Source organism: Nyctibius grandis, chromosome Z (genome assembly GCF_013368605.1).
Source record: "Nyctibius grandis isolate bNycGra1 chromosome Z, bNycGra1.pri, whole genome shotgun sequence".
Classification (NCBI taxonomy): domain Eukaryota; kingdom Metazoa; phylum Chordata; class Aves; order Nyctibiiformes; family Nyctibiidae; genus Nyctibius; species Nyctibius grandis.
This window is the reverse complement of record NC_090695.1, coordinates 77,345,051-77,363,116: the sequence shown is the minus strand read 5'-3', so window position 1 is coordinate 77,363,116 and position 18,066 is coordinate 77,345,051. Positions and strand designations below refer to the sequence as shown.

Genomic DNA, 18,066 nt, shown 5'->3' with positions numbered 1-18,066 from the left:
ATAGCTTTCATTTGTCAGCACAGGACATTTGACCATGTGCTTAGGAAGAAGATTTCTGTAAAACAAAGAGAAACAAAACATCACTGGCCTGTTTTTGAAAATATATGAAATATAGCGGGAGAAGGAGCGTAACTGACAACCAGACAGGCAGCTGCCACTTGGAGCATTATGTCCTGAGAGCTGAACGTGGCTCATCATTGCTCTTTGTGAGTGAGGGGAACCAGAGACTGCCTGGGGTTCTGGGAGCAGTCAGGGTGCTGTGGCACCTGAGGCTGCACTGAGCCAGCGCTGCTGCAGGGGCAGAGGGCAGCAGCCACAGTCTCCTGAATGGGATTGTGGGGAGGTTTGATGTCCATGGAAACTCCCTGCCACATGCTGAGCACACCAGCAGTACTGATGTATGGAGCTTCAGTTTCTCCCTACATAAGAAAAACCAGAAGGCAGGAGGGTGGTTTCAGTAGGACATCTGCCCTGCCTCTCCTTCAAACATCACTGCCTTCTGTGTCTGGCTTCAGTGGCTACAACGCAGCCGCTCTGGCCAGGGCTTGCAGGTTTTGCCTTTCAGAGACAGAGGGCAAATCAAGCGCATCTGCTCTTGGAAGAACTTCACTGCTCAGGTGAGGGGGCGTTTTCTTCCAAAGAGGATGTGTTAGAGTAGAGGTTTCAACAGGTGAGAAAAAGCGAAAAAGCAGCAGCAAGAAAACGGGTCAAGCACTGATGGTAAAAAAGTCTGAGACTGGCCAAGCAACGTCATTTAAAAAAATGTAAACTGACTGATCTTTTTTTCATGACACCTAGTTGCTTGAAATCCTATACTCTGGGATGTGCCAGTTCTTGCAATTTCTTTGTTTTGTTCTCGTTTCCTAGTTATAACATGCTTGTTCAATGTACTAATGCTGGTCTTTTCCCTTTCTACCAGTACACCTGTAAATTACTGTCTAGCAAGGTTACTTCTGAGGTACTTTTCAACTGCTTATTTATTTTTGCTTCCTCTTGCATGGTGATTCCAAGTGCATGTTGGTGCTGCAGTTTGCATTTTCATGCTGTGTGCCAGTGCTGTTTCATATCAAAAACAGGATGCAAATGTGCGTGTGGGATGTTCCTTCTTATCTCTCATCAACAAATATTTGTGTGGCTGATTTTCTAACCCTTGGATTTTAGTTGAGATTTCTGGCATGGGAGGGGTTGTAATTAAAAGCATGGGAGCTGTTGCCCAGGACTGGAGCATTCCTGAGGTGTGAAATGAGGTCTTCGCCTTAATCCCTGTTACCGTTTAGCTGGCAAAGCTAAACCTGGGATCCAAGCATCCTCAGATACTGAGTGAAACTGCTGTGGCTTTCCTTTGTCTCTGATTGCAGTGTATTTAGCACTATCCAAATCTATAGTTATTTTTTAAAGAATCCGCATGCCAGCCTGTCATCTGTGGAAGGAGAGAGTCAGGTCCAAGCGCATGGCCTCAGTCTGGTGAACTTTGTGAACCTGTCCTTGTCCCTGTGTGTTGTGATGTGATGACTGATCACAGTCCCACAACTTGGCATCAGTGTTGGTCTCAGAGTAGAAGAAACCCAGACCTGCTAGAGAAAGGGTATTTACAGTGATACTTGGTATTTTAGCAAGGCAATAACTTGCACAGTCCTTATCCCTACAAAGCTGAACTCTGATGAATGCAACAATTTTAAGAGCAGGGAGTTGATACCAACTACACTTTTGCAGTGTTTGTTAGGAACGAGGTGCTCAGTAACGTGGACGATTCAATTGCCTGTAATTTTCTGTGCAGACATATGTGTAAATCTGGACTTCTCTAAGAGACACAAAGAGATTGTGGTGGTGACTGACATTCATTTGTCCAGCATCAGCATTATTTTATAAACATGAATTTTCCACTTTTTCCCTATTCCGTAGCATATTTGACCACATCAGCTACCTCCATGTCTAGGATGGATAGGTAAATTAATCTTACACCTGACCATGGCAGCTGTTTCAATTTTTTCTTTTTTTTTTCCAAAATCCTCAAAAATAAATGAAATCTGTCAGGAAAGAGCCCTCTGCAATTCTTAGTGAGACCCCACAGCTGCAACCACAAGATCCACGTAGCAGTTTTTTGCAAAGAGAGGTGAAGAGTAGTTTTTACAGCCCTGTGTATCTTGGTACATTTGTCTTTCCCTCACACCTCCTTCTGCTAATGCAGTTAGTAATCGAATCAGCTCTCCCAAATAAGACATTTTATATCACATATTGCTTTTTTCACTGACGTGGCCTTACCATAGTACAGCCAGCTCAGTTCTTCAGCCTAAGCTTACGTGCACTGTCTGCTTCATGATCTTTCTGATTTTCAGTACACACCTTCTGCATGCAGTTATGTGCCTGGCTGCCTTAGGACGCCCTGACTACCCAAGCCTGGCCCTGCTTGGGTTGCCCGGCCCGCACCCAGTAAGCTGACATTGGGGCATCATCAGGGAGGACACTTACGAAGCCTTGAGGTAGCATTTTGTAAACATGGCCACAATGCGGTGTGTTACAGACCCCCAAAATGGCCACAACGACAAAAGCAAAAGACTTCCCTTGCTGTGACAGCCTCTGGGTGCTGGAGTCATGATGGGTCTGCAGACAGCTCTGATATCTGCCAAGAATATTTTAAAATGGAGATCGTTTGCTATTTTGGGCAAGCAGCTTCCTGGGTTGTGAGTTCAATGCTCCATTGAGGACTCCCAGTTCTCCACGCAAGTCATTCCAGTTGTGTGCTATAATTACCCCATTGTTTCCTCAAGCAGGTGTAAAACTGACACAGCCTAGTAAAAATGAGGGTTATTTTAGATCAAACACTCTTTTCAGTAGATTAGAGGAGTAAGTCTGGAGTAACTGTTCAAAAGGACCTTGAGTTTATTAGTATGAGCTCTAGTATTTAGAGGGCTTGTTTATTAATACAAAGTCAGACATCAGTACTTGTTTTACTGCAAAGGCTAAGTCACATTCAATGCCCTCATGGTATCTCTGACATAATTCTGGAAACAGTTTTCCTTGGAGCAACCAGCAGCATCTGCGGAAGTAGAGAAGCTTCTGGGCCCGTTTGCAGGCAGGCGATAAATGGAAGAAACCCTGTTGCTATCTTTTAAGACAAAGATGAGCTGACTGATTCAAAACAGAAATCATCAAAGTTTAAGGGACCTGACTGTTGCAAGCCATCACCAGAGACCATCACAACATTGTGATTTCCAGCAAGGAAGACACTGACTGGAAACTGTTGTAAATTATGTAAAATCCTTTTTATATTCAGCTGGCATAAATCTGCAGGCCAAATTCAGCAGACTTCATTTAAATATACTGCTACTCTGTGACAGTGGCAGTTTTGGTTTGAAATTTGTGCTGAATTTGCTGGTTTTTCATGTAACTTTCAATATCTAGTGGGGAGAACAGTAATTTTCTGTGTTTTCTTTAAACTTTATCCCATACTAGTCTTGATAGTCTCCTGTCTAGCAGTGTTTGTCTGTTGCCATCCAGAAAAAAAAAAACACATTGTTTTTTTTCCCCCCTTCATTGCTAACCCTGCAGCAGTCACAGTCTTTTCTTATTCTGAGAAGTTAGTAAGATGATGCCCTGATACCCAGTCCCAGGGTATCCCAGGTATTTGCTTCTCCATTGTTTGGCTTGGGTTGTCTTTCCTTGGTTCAGGCTTGCAGAATCCCAAACATGTAGTTTATACCACTGGTCCTCATCCCTGCAGCGGGAGTAGCTCCAGTACACTGCTTACAGGCTGATGTCTCAGAAGGAATTTTTTTTACTGATTTTGGTATTGTTTTTTGATGAATTGTTGGGTTTGTGAGCACATTTGCCCTCTACTGGGTAAAATATAAACTGCTCAGCCCTGCTCCCCCTTTGCAGTGGTTGCTTTGCAAAAACAGGAGGCATGATTTTGGGCAAAATTTCAGCAAAAATTCCATCCAGTGGGCCTGGACCAGCTTTGTCGCCCTGATCCGTGCCAAGAAGCAGGTGGAGCTTTAGCTCAAAATCATCTCTGTTGGCTGGGTTTTGCCTTTAGTTCTTTGGCTTGTTCATAGTCATAGTCAAAAGAAACTAGGAGGGCAAAGAAATAATAAAGCTGGCCAAACTCCACCCTACCTGAAGCTCCTCAGTCTGGGTCTTAGCCTAAATGCCGAAGTGTGTTCTCGTTGCCATAAGCAAAGTTATGGCCTGTAATTTTCAGCTAACAGTTCAGAGCTGATTTCCCAATGCTGCCTGCGCAGGAGCCCCTAGTACCTGTGTCCTTTTCAACCACAGCTTGTCACAAGCTGAAAGACGAGTTTCTTTAGTCTTAAATTATTTATTTTTATTCCATTCAAGACTTAAGTCCTCACTGCATCTGACTTTCTATTCAGAAGAATAAAATAGTATCGTCCTTTCTCAAAAGGACAGCTATTTTCTGCAGTCGAGGAGTGTGCAGAGCAGCTTGCAGGAAGCATTAGGGACGGGGGATGGCTCAGTGAACAGTCACGTATTTGTTGGGGTTTTTTTTACAGTTGTTTTTTTTTTAACTGACTGTTTAAACATGGCCAAAGTTTATGTCTCTGGGACGGCTGTTTTAAAACACATTGAGGGCAGTGGATGTTGGCAGCTTTGTAGTTTGATCAGGGAGCTGTTATTCAGTGTCAGTCAGAAAATAACATTACCATGTGCTTCTATAAGAAGGCCCCAGACCCCTTTATGTCTCACTCCGCTAAGAGGAAAACACCCACTGCCATGCATTATTTGCCAAGGAGTGCATCTGATGCATATCACAGTAACACTTTTTGGTTTCGTCCCATTTTTTTTTAAACCTTGTTAAAACACATATTAAAACTGTTTCTTACTTCTTTAGTTAATTGTTTCTGTGTGTGTGTGCATGTGCGTGCATATGTATAATACATACACAGTGTGTATGTTTTTATATGTGTGCATATATGTGTGTGTGTGTGTGTGTGTGTGTGAAAAATGTATAAATGTGTCAGGGCCGCCTTGTACCAGACTCTGCAGGCTGTGCAGGTCCTCCTTGTGCAAATCTCCTTTCCCATGTGCACAGAGTGATTTTTTTTCACTCCGAGAGCACTTTGATCACGGTGCATAGGCTTTCCCGTTGGCGTAGCTGCAAGCCAAAGACCACGAGAAGAAGGTGGAGGGGGGCTGCCTAGTTCTGCCTGCGGGGGTGACGTGCTGAAATAAGCAGCAGACTGCCTTCCAGGCTGCACGTGCAGCTCCAAAGCAGCCTCTGGACAAAGCTGCTGGGTGGTTGCTGGTTCCTGGTACCAAAGGTCTGCAGCTGCCTCTGGGGAAGGGACCAAGACCCTGTGCCCTGCTGCCTTCCCCGGGCAGGGATGGGGCAATGTGCAGCTGGGCTGGTAAGGGGCAGCTGGGGCTCCCCTGAAGCGAGCTGGATGCTGCCAGACAGCCCCTACCACTTCAGTCCTCCCATGGTGTGGCTTTGCTCTCATGTGCCATCCTCCCCGCCTTCACATCAGCAAGTGCTTCATCGCATGAATTCTCCCAGTTTGCACGAGGTGTTGGCACTGGGAGCCCTGCAGGAAGGGCTGGTCCCTGCCTGCCCGGGCGCACGGTGAGGGGCACCCCGGCACGGGGGCCACGGGCTGCTGAGTGACATGTTGTATTTTCCCTTTCTCTCCTGACCAGGTACTCGAGGCGACCAGGGTGAACCGCAGAAAGAGTGCTCTGGCACTGCGTTGGGAAGCTGGCATTTATGCCAACCGAGAGGAGGACGAATAAGCATGCTGCAGCGTGAAGACAGGACCAGGCATGCCGAAACCAAAAAAAAAAGAGAAAGGAAGGGAAAAAAAAAAACAAACACAAAAAACACCATGAAAGCAGCAGCATTTTAGTCCAATATTTATTAAATACACAACAAACTCAACGATGCACATAGACACAGAAATGATCCAGCTCCTGGCAATCCTAAAACAACAGCGAAAACCCACCTAGCAAATACCCCCGTCTCCTTCCCTCCATCCCCCCTCTGAAATAAAGCGATGGGGAGGGTACAGGGGGTGGGAGCCCTCGGGGAGGGGACAAGGGGGCAGTTGTCCCCATGGACCACAGAGGCTGCAGGCACGCAGCAGGAGGTCGGCGTGGAGGAGCCTGTGGCCTGGGCTCACACTCGTGCTTCCCACTGACCGAACTGACAGCCCTGCATGCCCCCGGGATCACCGTCCCCCCAGCAGCTCCAGTCGGACCTTCCTGCGGTCCTTCGCCTCCCACAGCCGCTGCACCGAGACCATCGGCGTTACTTCGGCATACTATCCAGCCACAAAACACGACGATATTGCCCTCTGTTGCTATTTCTTTGAGGAGACTGAAGGGTGGGGTTTGTGATTGGGGTGGTTTTTGGAGGGGTGGGTTCTACTCCCCTTTCTAGTAATTTATCTGTTTAGAAGGAAAAAAAAAAAAAACAACAGGGAGGCAGTTATTGCAAATGTACAATCCAGTAGACTCAGTAAAACAGTCCTTGTGTTGCAAACACAAGCCATCACAACTTAGGAGTGGAATAGATGGGGATGAGAGCTAAGCCAAATGGATTACCTTAGCTTTAGGATCCTACATGCTTGCAATATCACCTGAGCTCCAGGTTCTCAGAGCATATTTACGTAACAAAGTTTCTAAATAGAAAAAAATCTGTATTTAGTGGATGACAACTATTTTTTGATGGTGGGGAGGGAAAAGAGTGGTGTATGTGTAAAATCTATGAAGATGGATAATTTGAAGTAGAAAGGTAGTGGGAAAGAGATACAAATAAAGGACATTTAATTTTTAAATGAGGCAATAATTGAACTAAGCCAGACTCTGGCCTAGAAGAAAGATAGTTACGTCTTCAACTATATTTATACAGCATTAAAAGCCTTTGAAGTAGAGTGCTTTGTGGAAGTCTTCACGTTTCCAGGCAACAAAGAAGCTAAAGGGCATAATGAGTTGGAAGGAGCGAGCAAGGAAGATCAGACAAGGAAAGAAAACATTACTTTTGCCATTCAGCCCGTGTTTTCAGTGCTACAAGCAAACCATAGAGCCTTTAGTTATGGCTTAGGCTTGGGATCGGCAGTGAAGGATTAGTGTGGATCTGTGTGTGCGTGTGGGCATGTGTGCGTGCGGGTGCGTGCGTGAGGCTGGCGTACCCGAAAGGGTATGGCAGTGCGTGTGCTGATTATTTTCTCCAAAGCTGTTTACCAGCTATAGGGGTGAGTGCTAATTTCTTTTCTGTTTTCTGAAAGGGGATATAAAAACAAGGCACTGAGTTAACGCAGTATTTGTGATATTAAAATTTGACCCAACATGGTATTTGCATGAGTCACAATTGCAAAGTATTGACCAGTTTTGTAAGCTGACAATTAGGAAAAGAAATGTGGTATTTATTCTTGTGCTTTGTACTTGTATGTAGTATAGAGGCTGCGGGTTTACTCTTTCTTTTCACGCAAGCAATACAATAGGAATATTTTACAACTGGGAACCATAATTTCTGGACTAGAAACCAACAAGTTTGGGAGGTGACAGAAAAAAAAGACACTGAGCTTTTTTCTATATAAAATATTCTGTCTTTTTTATAAACAGTTATTATTTTGACATCTTTTTAAAAATCGTCAGCCAGGATTACTGGTCCTCCCCTAAGCCTTTCCTTGGTTTCATGACCTGCTGTGCTGTTTTATCCTAAAACAGTGAGCTCATTTAAAATGAGTACCGATACTGTGAACATACTTCTGGTGCTTTTCTTGAACACAGAGCTTGCAACCAAATTATCCCCCCCACCTTCCACCCTTCAGTTCCTCCAGCATGTGATTTCTGTCTGTGGACACCATCGTTCTGAGTGTCATTTTCAGGGAATTGTAGCAAAAAGTATTATATATACCCATTAGCTCAGTTCTGTCAGTTGTCTCCCTAAGTGCTATTGAACAGAAGAAAGCCCTGCTGAACCAAGGGTTCACTGCGTTAAGGGCAGCGAGCTTATCTCAAGGATGCTCTCTCAACCGAGGTGCGTGGGCCCGTTGTTCAGACACAGCAGTCGACAGTGAACTGTGGTTCAAGTCTGCAGGTGGCTCGTCACCGTAAGACCGTAGGAAAAGCCACGCCACCAATGCAGCACTCTGGTGAGACCATACGTCGTGTAGCCGCATCCATGAGCTCTGCACATCTGTACCAAGAGGAATCCTGGCTCCCTCAACCCTTGGGGAGAGCTTAAGCAAGACTGGGAAAAAGGGGGTTCCTGAGCAGAGGAGACGGCCCCGTACTTACGGTGAGGTGTTCTTGCACCAAACGATGCTCTTCAGAGTTCCCCCCCAATATTTGCTCCCTGAAACTGGGGCAGCCCTGGGCTGCCTTCCCAGGAACCTGCATCTTTATTTTCTTTAACCCAGAGGCCTGTTTTTTCCACCTGGTCCCTCACTGGAAGCCTGTGACATTGATCACCCATCACAAGACATCTCTGCGTGCTTTGCCACATCCTCCCCTACCACCACAATCAGCCCTGAGTCTTTGAAGTGAAAATCAAATGGTTCCCCTAGAAAGGGGATGTGGTGGTGGGGAGAGGCCAGGCCGGAGTCCTCTGCACTAGAAGCATTCGCTTTCAGTCCCTGCGACAAAAGTATTTGCATGTATCAGTCCAGGACAGACAACCTTTCCACCCAGCAGTTTTTCTCTTCCAGAAATTATGGACACTCGTCATCAGCAGCACACATTCAGTGCTGTGGTAACACGAGTGCAACGCAGTTTACTTGCCTCTGTTATTTCATTTGCATGCTACCAAGCTTAGGTGTTTATAAGTATACGCCAGTAATACATATCTATCTATATATAACTGTATCAAATGCAACAAAAGAGCACTATTGCAGAGTTAACTTCGTCTCCACAAAAACGCTCAGATCCTTTCCTGTGGCAAAGACTGGTTTTAATGAAACTGTGTATTGAAAAATAGTTAAGCATTAGCATTTGTGATTATAATCAGTTTGGGGTTACAGTGCAGGTTTTCTGAAGAATTTGTTTTAAAAGCTGCCAGTTTGGGCTTCATCTTGCTCTGTACTGACATTATCTGAAGGAAAATACAGTAGCATTGACGTGTTTGGCAACCAAAAGATGGCATCCTTGTCATGACTTATCAATCAGTTTCAACAATACCTGGCTTTCTGTATGTTAACCACTTAAATGTTATCCTGCTTCTGTTTTATAGTGACTGTGAGGCCTACAATGCAAGTATATAATTATTTTCTCATTAAAACAGAAACCTGTGTTGTGTTTCTATAAAGCTGCCTGTTTCTTCACGTTTTTGCAGGAAGGCGTACCCCCACAAGCACACGTGGCTGGAAGAGAGTGGCTTGTGTCCTACCTCCCAAGGCAGTCGGTTTGTCTCTCCCCCAGTTCTTGATTCTGCTTCTGTCTTCTTGTCCAGAGATGGGACAGATCTCTTTTTCTCCACTCAGTGGTGTGTAGCTGCAGATACAAGAGCACCCCTGAGTATTTCCCAGAAGCTGTGGATGCTCCCTGGCAGTGTTCAAGGCCAGGTTAGATGGGGCTTGGAGCAACCTGGTCTAGTGGAAAGGTGTCCCTGCCTGTGGCAGGGGGGTTGGAACTAGATGATCTTTGAGGTCCTTTCCAACCCAAACCAGTCTGTGATTCTATCATATGATTAACATGCTTGTGGAGAGTTGCAGAGGCCAGATCTGCTTCGTGATGAGTTGCACAAGCTTTCTTACCTTGCTTCCGTCACACCTGCAGAACCCCTACTATCCCACACGGCAAAGCACATCATTTCAGTCAGTTGTCCATTTTTCACGTGTTCAGCTACAGCAACCAGCCACTTGCCCATCGCCGCAGCTTCTCGCCCCCCTTTCGTGGTCAGGTAGACCAGGAGAGACCCCATCCCTCACCTCTGCTAGGAAGCTGCCGTCAGGTTTGCCTGCGGGAGCTGAAAGGTGCCGGAGCGCCGGGTTCATGGCAGCTGCAGACCGGCCGCAGGGACTCGGGAACTGGGCAGGCTCACGTCAGCCTCTGCCCCTCGCTGTGCCAGGAATAGTCAGGCAGTTAATTATAACCCTGCTCCACAGCCCACAGGAGGAGGCGGAGGACACCGCTGATTTCGGTGGGAGATGGGTAGGGCCAAGCGCAGCAATTCGGTCCGTGCTCTCCGTAACAGGAGCCCTCCTCTCCCTTGTGCACACAATATCTGAAATGCCGACAGAGAAAAGTCAGGTGTGTATTCCCTTTCCAGTTAGTAAACACGGCTGGAAGTCATAAAACGGCTTAGAAAACAAGCCTCAAAATTTATCCACCAGTTCTGGTCTCTGTGTCTACGAAGAAAAAGAGGTTATTGTCTTTTCAATACAGAAGAGGCTTTCTGTCTTCCTGTGCCTTTCCTTGCTCTGTGCTAAGAGGGACAGCATATTGGACTTACTGGCACACGGTGAGGGAACTCCTTCCAGACCTCTCCTTTGAGTTTTATGAGAATTAAAAGCGGAAATTGGACATTTGCAGGGGAGTATTTAGACATCGCAAAACCAATGCAGTGACGCCATTGGGTGGCAGCAGCTCAGGAATTTTTGCAATGCATTCTGCTGTTACCAGCTGTTGGTATTTGTTTAATAACACGCACTTAGGACATCTAAAATCCCTGTCGCCCCATTGCGTAGCCAAAATGGCATGCACCAAGCTTTAGAGTATTTTTACAAAGTAGTTAAGGACTATAATAGTCCCATGTAAGGTTAAGGTCTATAAAAGAGCCAGCTTAACCCATATACTTATCCCACATACTTATCCCACTATTTATCCCATATAATTATCCCACTACTTATCCCATAAAGTAGTTAAAGACCATCAAAGAGCCATTTTATCCGTAATTTCTGGCATAGTCCCATGTAAGGTGAAGATACTGCACCTCTAATAGCTGTAGGTGGCTTTAAGAGGCCTCAGCACAACGGGAAAGCAAATGGACAGGCAAAGGATCTCCCCTGCAGAGGCAGGTTTGACTAAACTGCTTTAAAAGGAGGGAAAGCATTCAGTACAGTGTTTTCAGTTGTGGGTGGGAACAGGAAATTTAAAAAAAAAAAACCACAAACGGGGTCTGTAGTGTAAGGAAGCCAAGCCAGAGCACTGCAAGCTGTAGTAGGGGAGGGACAGGGCTAGGCAGGACCAGAGCTACAAATATTAGCATGGACATCAGCAGTAAAGATGACTTTCAATTATGTCCTAGTTATTGAATTGTCTGGGATGGGCAGTCCAGAAAACCCTTTGCAGTGTGGGGGTCCAGCCCTGCACTCCTCCCCAGGTTAAAGACTGAACAGCATCCCAGTGTTTCACATGGTGCAAGATCAAGGGGCAGGAGCTACCCTGTCACATCAGCAATAGCACAGGGGGAAAAAACAAATTAAAAAACAAAAAACCCAGACAACAACAGAAAAACTCTCAAATGCCGTCCAGATCTCAGGGTCTGTTGCTAGCTCTGGCTGAGCCCTGATTAATTAGCAACCTAACCCACTGCTTTATCAATGGGGTCTCCAGGAAGAAAGCTTTTATGGTAATCACCAAATGTGGCATCAGTATGAGAGCTCCTGCTCCATCCAGGCATGTGTCATCTCTGCAGTGGATTCGGGGCTATGTGCCACCAGGAGCTGGAAATGTTTCGGGCCTTGTTCCAATCCCGAGTGTGGCAGTAACAGCGAGAAAAATCGATGAAGGAAGAAAAAAGTGTGCAAAGCTACTTTATCTCATTGTCTGTTACTGTAAACTGCATGGGGGGCATTGGATGGCGGGGATTTGTGTGGCAGCAGTGATATCTGGAGGGCAGATTGCACTGACCATGGGAAGACCTTTGTTTCGAAGGATGTTCCCTAGAAGCCAAATTCTGGGAGCAGCCGATACCTGGGACAGATGTGATGACTGATGCATCAGTGTCAGGGCACCTATGATGGCACCTGTGTTGCTAACACAGCAAGCCCTCTTGGGATCAGCAAAGGATCAGGAAGAAAGCCATGGCACATCTCACGAGCTTCCCAGGGGGAGATAGTTGGGATGGGGACCCCAGAAAACACTGCTGTGCTTAGCATGCACACCCAGTGCCCTGGGCATGCCTCCTCTTGTACAAGCTTCTGGAGTACACCAGACCTCCCCACCAGCCCTTGTTGGGAGCAATCGTGAGCTCTGTATTGCCTCAGCAGGCAGCTTGGTGCAGGGCTGTGTGTGGGTGTACAAAACACTCCGCAAGGGGCTGTGCTGCACTGAACTCTTGCTGTGGGGACTGTTGCTGGCTGGGAAGATGTATGCAGGGCAGGGGGGAAGAGTAGGGGCTGGAAACAGCTCCACGAAGACAGCAGGGCTTCCTGTTGGTCTGCAGCAAGCAGACCAGAACATGCACTGCCCCTTGGGGTGTCACTGACGGCAAGAGGCTGTAGCTCCGAGTGAGGCAGGATGCTTATGTACAAATGGCCCCAACAAGCACTTCTTCCTCTTGTAGCATCTGGGAAAGCTGAACTCTCTCAGCCTTACCCTAAAATGAGCATCCAGTCCTCAAGCTGGAACTGAAACACAAGAAGCCAAGAAAATGCTCGGAAAAACACATAGGTAATGACATAACCCTGGTGAAGCAGCACTTCGCAGCACTCATGCAGGGCTTAAAAAGTGTTGCAAACAAATAACCAGTTATTAGAAAGGAGGGAAGAGCTCAGGTCTCTGTGAAGCATCATCTCCACAGAGAAAGGTGGAGTTTCCTTATACACAATGGGAATTAACTTGCCAGGCAGCTTTGTCACCCCGGCATTGAGGAGGCAGAAAGTATGCAGCCCTACTTAACTGGAGCGAAAGAAGGTAGGTGCTGAAGTAGGGCACTTACTCACTCCCTGGTAAGGCTTGTTTGCTTCCAGGAGAGTGGCTTTGGGGTACAGCACCAGCCCACGGTGGACCCAGACTTTCACGGCATTACCCTTTCCTGCTACCTGCCATCTCCTTGCCCTCTGCTGTTCCCTTCTGGTTTCCACATGATGCTATCCGCACCCAAAACATGGCTGTTTTCAGGCAGCAAGACTAGATGGCTCCCATGAGCACAGGTATCTCACCCTGCTTCCACTGAGCCTCACGGGATGGAGAAGACCCTTCATCAGAACAAGTTTCCAACCACAGGTCCCTAACTGACTACCACTGCAAGGCCCCATCAGCCTCCAGTCAGGCTCCCTCCCAGGCTGGTTTCCTCTCCTCAGGTATTTAACTGGATTTACACTTCTTTGCCAAAGCAACCCATGGAAGATGGGTAAACTGAGACCCATGAGATAAACCTTAAGTGAACCAGATCCAAATGTACCAAAGCACTTAATACCTATAACATACCTATAAGCACTCAATACCTATAAGGACCTTCTTCTTTGAGGGCTACACAGCACGGAACTCAGCTGGAAGCCTATGGATTGGGTTTGTGTCAATACACTATAAAATGATGCGCGTATGTTAGTGGGGTTGACTTGAAAGGGTGTTGGGGGAGAGCCAGGTGAAACAAAAACCTTCTCTTGGTTTCATTACTCATGCCAAAGGGAGCATGATTATAGCTTTTCTTTAATGCTATGTTTGAGGAAAACAGCTGAGCCAAGCTCCAGCCGTGGAGTGCTGCAGAGAAGGCAGACTGAGCCTGTATGAGGTAGAGAGGGTTGTTTTTAAAGAGAAAATTAATTGCAAGTCATGGGACTTGATGTATAAAGAAAGTGAAAATTTCTGTCAGGAACGGAGGGAGAGGGGATAAGTAAAACAGGTCAGAGGGAAGTGGTATAAACAGTGGAAAACAGAAAGATAAATAGGGGAATATCTTGCTGATGGGAATTTTTCATGCAGGGAGCCATTTCTGAAGCCAGCTGAAAGGATGCTCAGACAGTGTTTGAGCAGCGATGGAACCTATATGGCAAAAAGCATATTTACCCAAGCTCTATGGAAACCAGACAAAACACTCTGCCAGCTACAGCATGGGTCTTACATGCTGCCAGGTCCAGACTATGGTGGTGCAGAATGAGATTCAGCTCAGATGTCCTTCTTGGCCACTGTTTGCTGAGTCAGTCTTCAGCAGAAGGGAGTCAGGAAATAGCTGAATGATATCATTGCTCATGAGCCCCATAATTTATTGATGTGCAGACTCTTTGAGTTTATAAATTAAAAGATAAGTCAATATAGTCCACCTGAGCTTTGCAGGATGTTCCCGAGGAATTTATTATCAAGATGCCCCAGCACTAAAGGATCAAAACAGCATTTCAGTGCCCCAAAGGGCTTTATTTTTCAAACCTTCCTTAATCTCTTGTTCCTTTCCTGCACAGAAGTATGAAATCAGTGTGTTTTTAAGTATCAGGGAGGTCACTCTCTGGGTTTACTCTGTAGGCATCTGCCCACATTGGCTTGGCTGTGCTAGCTATGTGTCCTTGCAGAGAGTGCCTGAAAGCTCATGGCCAGACATGACCTGTCAATTGGTAACAGCTCCCACTGGCTTCTTGGAGGTGACATCCAACACAAAATCCCTGAAGGTGTTGAACTGGGATAGCTACTGACCCTTGGAAAGTGTTGGTGTGGAAGTGTATCACATGTAGCCCACATCACCTGCACGTGGTCCAAGCTCTGCAGAATCAAGGCAACCTCATCTACAGCAGAGCAAGAAAAGTGAGGTCTTCTGGAGGGAAGAGCACAGGCTTGACATGGCCCTCAGCCACGCCCTCTTGATTTTCAGCAAACAAGAGTGTCTCAGGTCCTGCAAAAACTGGGAAGCTTATCAGGTGTTAGCAGTCCTTGGGGAAGTGAATGCAGCTGGCAGTCCTCCTTTCAAGGGCATCAGTGGCACTCAGCCGGTGACCGAGGTGCGCTGTACAAAGCCATGCTGAAATGGGTGAAGCAGTCAGGAGATGTCTGCCCACTGCCCATGTGCAGTTAGCGGGCGGTATGAAACCACTTGGAGGAACTCACCAGGAGATGAAGAGGTTGTAGCGGGAAGAAGCAGTACTGCTATCAACCAGTATGGGCAATTCAGCAACTATGCAATGGGGCATAAAATCAAATTGTAGTTCAGCAAAGCTTTGAATACCCCAAAGTGCAGAAACGAAGGGGCAAGGGAATAGCCAACACCAGTTACAGCAGCTGCCTTGCCACACAGCTTAAAATTTACAATAATATATGTATTTATTCATGCTTGTTAGACATTGAAGAACTGCAGGCTGGAAAAAGTTAGCAGCAACAATATTGCTGGAAAGCTGCCTGGACGTTCTTGTTTCCCTGGTACCTTTCACCCGATACTCTTCGACTCCAAAATTTCCTGCAGATACAACGGGACCCTTCAGAGAAAGGAGAAAAGGCGCAATATTTTAGTCCCACTAATGTCGTTTTGGACACATATTGGAGTTCTAAGGATACACAAAATCTGCCAAGGCTGTTCATTCATTAGCTGCCTGGGAGGGTGCTAGCTAAAATTCTTCTGAGCAGTATGCAGGGAGACCTGCATTGCCCTATCTACATGAGCCTTCCTCAGAGCCTGGAGCTTTCTCCTGGAGCACCTTGTCTGATGCATAGTTGCAGGCCTGGGGAACTGCAGTCACATCTTCCCTGTGTGTTGAGTGGAGGTGACAACTCTGCACGGGTTGCAGAGCCTGAGCAGCCCTTGCTGCTTTCCAGGGAGGGCTCCTCCAGCACCGGGGCTGCAGCTTGCCCACCCAGGCACACCTCTGCTCTCGCATCTGAAGAAGATTACCCCACCGGTGCCATTTTCCACTAGTGCCCTGCAGCAAAGTGGTTACAGACACAGTCCCCCACAGCCTCCCAGCTACCCTCATGGAGGATGCTGATGCCTTTCCCTGCTGTCCCAAGGACCTCTCCACCCTACCAGCCCCAAACAAGTGTCCTCACCCTCAGGCTGCAAGCTGGATAATTAGCCAGGTGTGGCCGTGGCACACGTTAAAAAACAGGGTTATCCCTCCTCTGCAGTACCTCGTGATGCCACATCACCTGGAAGTCCTCAGCCAGCACTGGGGAGTGTTTGCAGTGAGACAAACAGTGATACGCACTGTCACGCAACCTCGTGCCCCGAAACCACCTTGGGCTGGGCTCAGCAGCCACCACCAGCTGCGGTGAGGGGCTCGCAAGTGCTCCATGGAGGACCTGCCTGGCCCTGAGCAAATGGTGCTCTGTAATCAAGGAAAGGGTTTGGGAGCTTGTCGTGGAGTTTCTTGTGTTTTCTGTTTCTGAGCTCCAGAGGTTCAGTATATACACCCCCGCACTGGAAGAGCTGCCACGTGGAAAAAGAGGGTGGCAAGACTCATAAATGTCACCAGAGTGTGCCGCAGCACCTGCAGCTTTTGGTTTTCTTTAAACAAACGATGTGAATGTGTTTGACAGGACGCTGGGCATAAAATAGCCTGGAAAATTTAAACACCCAAGTGAGTAAAACCATAGTTAATCATCTTTCTTGCCAGCTTCCATGCTCTGGACCTAGCCCAGCAGAGTAAGAGAGAGGCTGTGAGGAGTGAGTTACCATCTGCCTGCTCTGAATGTCAGGGGTGGGTATCACTGAGGGCTCACTGCAGGTGATGGCTTCAGCGCTTGCTTTACCTGCCTTCAGAATGCAAATTTAGCCACGCAGAGGGCTAACCTGAGATCTGTCAGGTGAAAACAGCTGGATTACCAGGCAAGCGTGTCTCCAGAAGAACTAAGATTTAAACAAGTATTTTACCTTCCCTCCTCTCCTCAAAAAGCATTTATGTTGCTTTTGATTGTTTCCACCTCTCACCCTAGAAAATGGGGTGGATTCATCCCTTTTCTCTCCCCTGTCCTGATGTCCTCTGACAGCTGCTGTTCTTACCTCCATGGACCCACAGGCTTATGGAGAGATACTAGTTCACTCTAATTGTACCTGGCTAGGGTTGAGTTACCTAGCAAAGCTCCTACCAGCCCAGAAAAATTAGCGCTCCTCTTTCTCTTACTCTTCTTTTCTTCTTCCCCCCTCTCACTCCACAGGGATGAGTGGCTTAGTCTTTCTTTTTTCTCCTTTATTCTGCCACATTAACCTTTCCAATACTCTCCGTGTATAGTCTTCCTCTAATTCACGTCCACACTTAACACACAGTTCCTCTCTAATTTCATAAATCCCAAGTCAAATTTACTCACACACTCCTTCTTCTACAGAGATTTTACCCACCCTTAATGCCTTTTCTCAAACTTAATATTATTTAAATGTGTTTGTAGGCTTTTCGGCACCCATTCACCATTGCCATAAAAGTTTCTAGACCTACACAAAAAATGAAAATGTGAAGTAGATGATAACTGAAATTATTTCTAAATAGCTTTGGAGAGCAATAGGGAAGGGGAGGGCAGGTTTTGGTTTTGAACCGATTTTTTAAAAGATAATTGACTGTAGTTCATTCAGTAGTGAAATTTTTTAATAGTCATGTTTTTGCTATGGTTATTTCATTTTTCCAGACTGTCCACTTTTGCTTTATTCAACATAGGATTGCTTAAGCTGCAGTTCTAGGGTAGTTTGTTTCATCCCATTTCTCAAGTCCATTGCTGCCTGCACACTGTTGAACTTTGTAATGCTTCCGTGACAAACCCATGTACGCTGACAACAATTTTAAAAAGACATGAATATTAATGTAAAGGAGGATGTGCACACAAAAAAAAATCATTTAGCACCAGGATTATCTGTGGCTTATCTAAGAACTACACCAGGATTTGTTCTGTGGTCCAGCCAATCAGGCAGACACCAGGTACCGCAAGAGGCTTTTTTTCCTGCTTCCACGGAGAGGATTAATGTTAAGGCATACAGTTAGCTGTCAGCAATATTAATCACCTAAATTCCTCAAGCTAAAGAAAACAGAAGCCAACTCAGCAAAAAAGTGTGTGTCAAGGATGCTGTGTTTTGTCTTTTCAGCAGAGGGAGAAGCCCACGGAAGACGCCAACCAGGTAAGCAGGAAACTCTGAAATGAGAAAAATAGACAAAAACGTGACATCTGGGGGTGGAAAGCAAGACAACACAGGTTTCTGGTGCTGCTTGGTCAGCCAGCGTCTGTCCCAAAGGAGACTGGACAGTGCTGCTGTTTCCAGCT

The 18,066-nt window shown here is 46.5% G+C and overlaps 1 protein-coding gene across 5 annotated transcripts in view; it reads left to right on the top strand.

Moving 5' to 3' along the window:
* The window catches only part of PALM2AKAP2 (PALM2 and AKAP2 fusion), a 272,587-nt gene extending 263,322 nt beyond the window's left edge, over positions 1 to 9,265 (top strand). For all 5 annotated transcript variants that reach the window (XM_068422437.1, XM_068422438.1, XM_068422441.1 and 2 more), the window contains one exon: positions 5,659 to 9,265. In XM_068422437.1, coding sequence (XP_068278538.1) covers positions 5,659 to 5,751 — 93 coding nt within the window. In that variant the 3' untranslated portion in view covers positions 5,752 to 9,265. The remainder of the gene's footprint in view (positions 1 to 5,658) is intronic.
* The last annotated feature ends 8,801 nt before the right edge of the window (positions 9,266 to 18,066 follow it).